Below are 6,000 nucleotides of genomic sequence, written 5' to 3' on the forward strand. Positions count from 1 at the left end.
AGTAGGAGCCAGGTTTTCATCCATCAGTGAGTTAGAGATTTCTAAGTTGACTAGCAGGATGTCTAATCAGCATCTCAACTATTTGCAGTGAAAGGCCAGTTAAAAAAATTCTAGTACATTGTAAATCAATATACATTGCTAAAACCCAGTAAAAACAAATTACTAGAAATGTGATCAAGTGCTGGGATGTCATAGCCATGTCAAAATGCTATAAAAGTTACTTATTGTTTATTCTCAATTTTGGTACTTGCAGAGCTCTAGCAAATGGTTCTTGGACCAGGACTCCAATACTGTTTTGCAGACTAACTTGAGGGTCCCTTTCAGATCGATGATGAGTTGTGAATAATCTTGAGTCTTTGGTCTTTCCAACAAGCTGATACTTCCTCTCTCTTTCTTGTGCCTTTTTATGGTGTAACTGAGTTTTTGTCTCTCTTTGTATGTCTTAGAACCTTATTTTGAAAATTCCCTTGTGGTTGAGCTCTTACTTTGTTTTTGTACACGAAGTGTTACTTTTCTTTCTTCTTTTTTTTTCTTGTTTACTTTTTTTAAAAATTATACTTTAAGTTCTGGGGTACATGTGCACAACGTGCAGGTTTGTTACGTAGGTGTAAATGTGCCATGTTGGTTTGCTACACCCATCAATGCATCATTTACATATGCCCCCCAACCCACTGACAGGCCCTGGTGTGTGATGTCCCCCTCCCTGTGTCCATGTATTCTCATTGTTCAACTCCCACTTATGAGTGAGAACATGTGGTGTTTGGTTTTCTCTTCTTGTGTTACTTTGCTGAGAATGATAGTTTCCAGCTTCATCCATGTCCCTGCAAAGGACATGAACGCGTCCTTTTTCATGGCTGCATAGTATTCCATGGTGTATATGTACCACATTTTCTTTATCCAATCTATTATTATTGGGGATTTAGGTTGGTCTTTGCTATTGTGAACAGTGCTGCAATAAACATATGTGTGGATGTGTCTTTATAGTAGAATGATTTATAATCCTTTGGGTATATACCCAGTAATGGGATTGCTGGGTCACATGGTATTTCTGGTTCCAGATCCTTGAGGAATCACCACCCTGTCTTCCACAATGGTTAAACCAATTTATACTCCAACCAACAGTGTAAAAGCGTTCCTGTTTCTCCACATCCTCTCCAGCATCTGTTGTTTGCTGACTTTTTAATGATCACCATTCTGACATGAGATGGTATCTCATTGTGGTTTTGATTTGCATTTCTCTAAAGACCAGTGATGATGAGCATTTTTTGATAAGTTTATTGGCTGCATAAATGTCTTCTTTTGAGAAGTGTCCGTTCATGTCCTTCACCCATTTTTTGATGGGGTTGTTTGTTTTTTCTTGTAAATTTTTTTAAGTTCTTTGTAGATTCTGGATATTAGCTGTGTGTCAGATGGATAGATTGCAAAAATTTTCTCCCATTCTGTAGGTTCCCTGTTCACTCTGATGATAGTTTCTTTTGCTGTGCAGACACTCTTTAGTTTAATTAGATCCCATTTATCTATTTTGGCTTTTGTTGCCATTGCTTTTGGTGTTTTAGTCATGAAGTCTTTGCCCATGCCTATGTCCTGAATGGTACTGCCTAGGTTTTCTTCTAGGGTTTTTATGGTTTTAGGTGTAACATTTAAGTCTTTAATCCATCTTGGTTAATTTTTGTGTAAGGTGGAAGGAAGGGATCCAGTCTCAGCTTTCTGCATATGGCTAGCCAGTTTTCCCAGCACCATTTATTAAATAGGGAATCCTTATCCCATTGCTTGTTTTTGTCAGGTTTGTCAAAGATCAGATGATTGTACATGTGTGGTGTTATTTCTGAGGCCTCTGTTCTGTTGCATTGGTCTATATATATGTTTTGGTACCAGTACCATGCCTGGTTACTGTAGCCTTGGAGTATAGTTTGAAGTCAGGTAGTGTGATGCCTCCAGCTAGCCAGACTAATAAACAAGAAAAGAGAGAAGAATCAAATAGACACGATAAAAAAATGATAAAGGGGATAACACCACTGATCCCACGGAAATACAAACTACCATCAGAGAATACTACAAACACCTCTATGCAAATAAACTAAAAAATCTAGAAGGAATGGATAAATTCCTGGACACATACACCCTACCAAGACTAAACCAGGAAGAAGTTGAATCTCTGAATAGACCAATAACAAGTTCTGAAATTAAGGCAGTAATTAATAGCCTACCAACCAAAAAAAATCCAGGACCAGATGGATTCACAGCCGAATTCTACCAGAGGTGCAAAGAGGAGCTGGTACCATTCCTTCTGAAACTATTTCAATTAATAGAAAGAGAGGGAATCCTCCCTAACTCATTTTATGAGGCCAGCATCATCCTGATATCAAAACCTGGCAGAGACACAACAACAACAACAACAAAAAGAAATTTTTAGGCCAATATCCCTGATGAACATCGATGCAACAGTGCTCAATAAAATACTAGCAAACGGAATCCAGCAGCACAGCAAAAAACTTATCCATCATGATCAAGTTGGCTTCATTCCTGGGATGCAAGGCTGGTTCAACATATGCAAATCAATAAACGTAATCCACTACCTAAACAGAACCAATGACAAAAACTAAAGTGTTACTTTTCTAATTTGTATTTTATTGTTGTTGTGGCCTTCTTTTCTATTTTATGCTTTAACATTTTTTAGCTCTATACAGGGATCTGGGATTTGGGGTAACAGACAGTGGGAGGATTTTTTTTTTTTTTTTGAGATGGAGTCTTGCTCTGTCACCCAGGCTGGAGTGCATTGGTGTGACCTCCACTCACTGCAACTTCCACCTCCCTGGTTCAAGCAATTCTCCTGCCTCAGCCTCCTGAGTAGCTGGGATTACAGGCGCCTGCCACCATGCCCAGCTAATTTTTGTATTTTTAGTAGAGATGGAGTTTCCACATGTTGCCTAGGCTGGTCTCGAACTCCTGACCTCAGGTGATCCACCCTCCTCGGCCTCCCAAAGTGCTGGGATTACAGACGTGAGCCACCGCACCCGGCCAGTGGGAGCATTTTAACCTAGCCAACAGGAGTATTGTATCATTGACGTTGTCTAGAATTGCTGACACATGGTAATAACAAAAAGCAGATCAACTTTTGGTTGGGTTTAGCTTTGTACATTCTCTGCAGACAATGCACCTCTGTACCTGGGATGAAATGCTTCTATTAACCCCTTGGTATGCCACTGGCCTTAATTTAAAATTAAGAGTAAAAGTGCTTCAAATTTCTGTATAGTGAGCTGCCAATTAAAATACATCATTATCTTCATATTTTCTAGGCCAGTGACTACTTCTCAAAAGCTTTAAAATTTGATCCAGAAAATGAATATGTTCTCATGAATCGAGCTATTACAAATACAGTATTAAAGAAATATGAAGAAGCGAAAGAAGATTTTGCAAATGTAATTGAAAGCTGTCCCTTTTGGGCTGCAGTATATGTTAATAGAGCACATTTCTACTACTGCTTAAAGCAATATGAACTAGCTGAGGAAGACCTTAATAAAGGTACAATTTTGGTAATTATTTTGGTAAGATTACAGTGGTTGAAGTGATTATTTTTAGGCTACAAAAGAAGAAAATCATTAGGTCTATTTATTTAGATAAACTTACATAAGAATTAGTGTTTTTAGATATCATGTCCTTAATATAATCAATATAGGTTCCTTTATGTAATGTCTTAACTTAAAGCTGTGGTAAACTGAAATATAGGGAATTATTACAAAACTATACACGAACAATGCCAACCTTTCAAAGAAAGACATTGTACTGTGTTTCCCCAAGTTAGTTTGCTTAGAAAGATTCAATATTTTTAATTTAACTAAATAGTTCTGTTTGAAGAAAAATGTTTTCAAATTAAAAGTATTAAAGTTCTTGATTTCATCCATTGAGTTAATTTTTTTAAAAGTTCTTATCCAATTTTTTTTTTTGTAAAACAAGAGACTATTTTTTGAGTGCTAACTTGAACATATCTTGATTTTTCTTCTTTTGCAGCCCTGTCTTTGAAGCCTGATGATGCTCTAGTATATCGTTTTAGAGCAAAAGTTCGTGGTAAAATAGGTCTGATTGAGGAAGCTATGACTGACTATAACCAAGCACTTGAACTTGAAGACTATGCCTCCATTATATGATTACATAGACTGGTTGCTATAGCAGTTTACACAGCTGTTCTCTCTGACACGGAAATGTATTTGTTGTCTAAAAGGTTCTACCGTATTCATTATTCATTATGCTTAGTCTTCCATATAACTTTCTATGCATTTTAATAAAATGTTTGTTATACATTAATTATAAAACATTTATCATTTTCTGCATATTTGGAATACCGCGATAACTGAATTTTTCCAAGGTTGCAGAATCTAAAGGAAAATGTTCCTTAAGGAATTAAATAGGAATGTTTCTTAACATTTAAAATATTTTAATTCTTTTTGAAACAATACTATACATTGTAGAAAAAGTGTCATCGACCTTTTCATCAATCCTTGCTGACAATGTATTAAACAGTATACAGATTAAAAAATAAACTGATGACTATAAAAAACTGAACTCAAGTACAATCCTTGTCTTTTCCTTTACACAATGTGTATACTGGTCAATATTCTTCCTGATATGTGTAGTCTTCCGACAGACAAACGTGTTTCTCTTTAACATGTGGCCTGACTTGTAGGACAGTACCTATAAAGATTTTGGACATCATGTTTCCTTGAGATAGTTCCCTCTGCCTCTTCAATTCAGCTATCATAAATACATGTAAAATTTATATATATTTATAATTCATGCATTGCAGGAGTTGATGAGTGAAAATAAAACAACTAAAAATTATTTATAGAGTGTCTCTGAGGAGTCTTTGAATGAACCAGAGAACTCTTTCCCTTTGCCTCACTGATAACAGCAAGGCTTCCTTCTTCCTTTTTTTTTTCTTTTGTTTTTTGTTTTGTTATTTATTTATTTATCTTTTTTATTATTATACTTTAGGTTTTAGGGTACATGTGCACAATGTGCAGGTTTGTTACATATGTATCGATGTGCCATGTTGTTTTGCTGCACCCATTAACTTGTTATTTAGCATTAGGTATATCTCCTAATGCTGTCCCTCCCCCTTCCCCCCACCCCACAACAGTCCCCAGAGTGTGATGTTCCCCTTCCTGTGTCCATGAGTTCTCATTGTTCAATTCCCACCTATGAGTGAGAACATGCAGTGTTTGGTTTTTTGTCCTTGTGATAGTTTACTGAGAATGATGTTTTCCAGTTTCATCCATGTCCCTACAAAGGACACAAACTCATCATTTTTTATGGCTGCATAGTATTCCATGGTGTATATGTGCCACATTTTCTTAATCCAGTCTATCGTTGTTGGATGTTTGGGTTGGTTCCAACTCTTTGCTGTTGTGAATAGTGCTGCAATAAACATACGTGTGCATGTGTCTTTATAGCAGCATGATTTATAGTCCTTTGGGTATATCACCAATAATGGGATGGCTGGGTCAAATGGTATTTCTAGTTCTAGATCCCTGAGGAATCGCCACACTGACTTCCACAATGGTTGAACTAGTTTACAGTCCCACCAATAGTGTAAAAGTGTTCCTATTTCTCCACATCCTCTCCAGCACCTGTTGTTACCTGTCTTTTTAATGATGGCCATTCTAACTGGTGTGAGATGGTATCTCACTGTGGTTTTGATTTGCATTTCTCTGATGGCCAGTGATGATGAGCATTTTTTCATGTGTTTTTTGGCTGTATAAATGTCTTCTTTTGAGAAGTGTCTGTTCATGTCCTTTGCGCACTTTTTGATGGGGTTGTTTTTTTTCTTGTAAATTTGTTTGAGTTCATTTTAGATTCTGGATATTAGCCCTTTGTCAGATGAATAGGTTGCAAAAATTTTCTCCCATTCTGTAGGTTGCCTGTTCACTCTGATGGTAGTTTCTTTTGCTGTGCAGAAGCTCTTTAGTTTAATTGGATCTCATTTGTCAATTTTGGCTTTTGTTG

General features: G+C 36.6%; 1 protein-coding gene across 2 annotated transcripts in view; it reads left to right on the forward strand.

Moving 5' to 3' along the window:
* TTC6 (tetratricopeptide repeat domain 6) overlaps positions 1–4,539 on the forward strand; it is a 251,716-nt gene extending 247,177 nt beyond the window's left edge. For both annotated transcript variants that reach the window (XM_030813721.1, XM_030813728.1), the window contains 2 exons: positions 3,297–3,522; positions 4,009–4,539. In XM_030813721.1, the coding sequence (XP_030669581.1) occupies positions 3,297–3,522; positions 4,009–4,145 (363 nt within the window). In that variant the 3' untranslated portion in view covers positions 4,146–4,539. The remainder of the gene's footprint in view (positions 1–3,296; positions 3,523–4,008) is intronic.
* The last annotated feature ends 1,461 nt before the right edge of the window (positions 4,540–6,000 follow it).

Source organism: Nomascus leucogenys, chromosome 1a, assembly GCF_006542625.1.
Source record: "Nomascus leucogenys isolate Asia chromosome 1a, Asia_NLE_v1, whole genome shotgun sequence".
Classification (NCBI taxonomy): Eukaryota; Metazoa; Chordata; class Mammalia; order Primates; family Hylobatidae; genus Nomascus; species Nomascus leucogenys.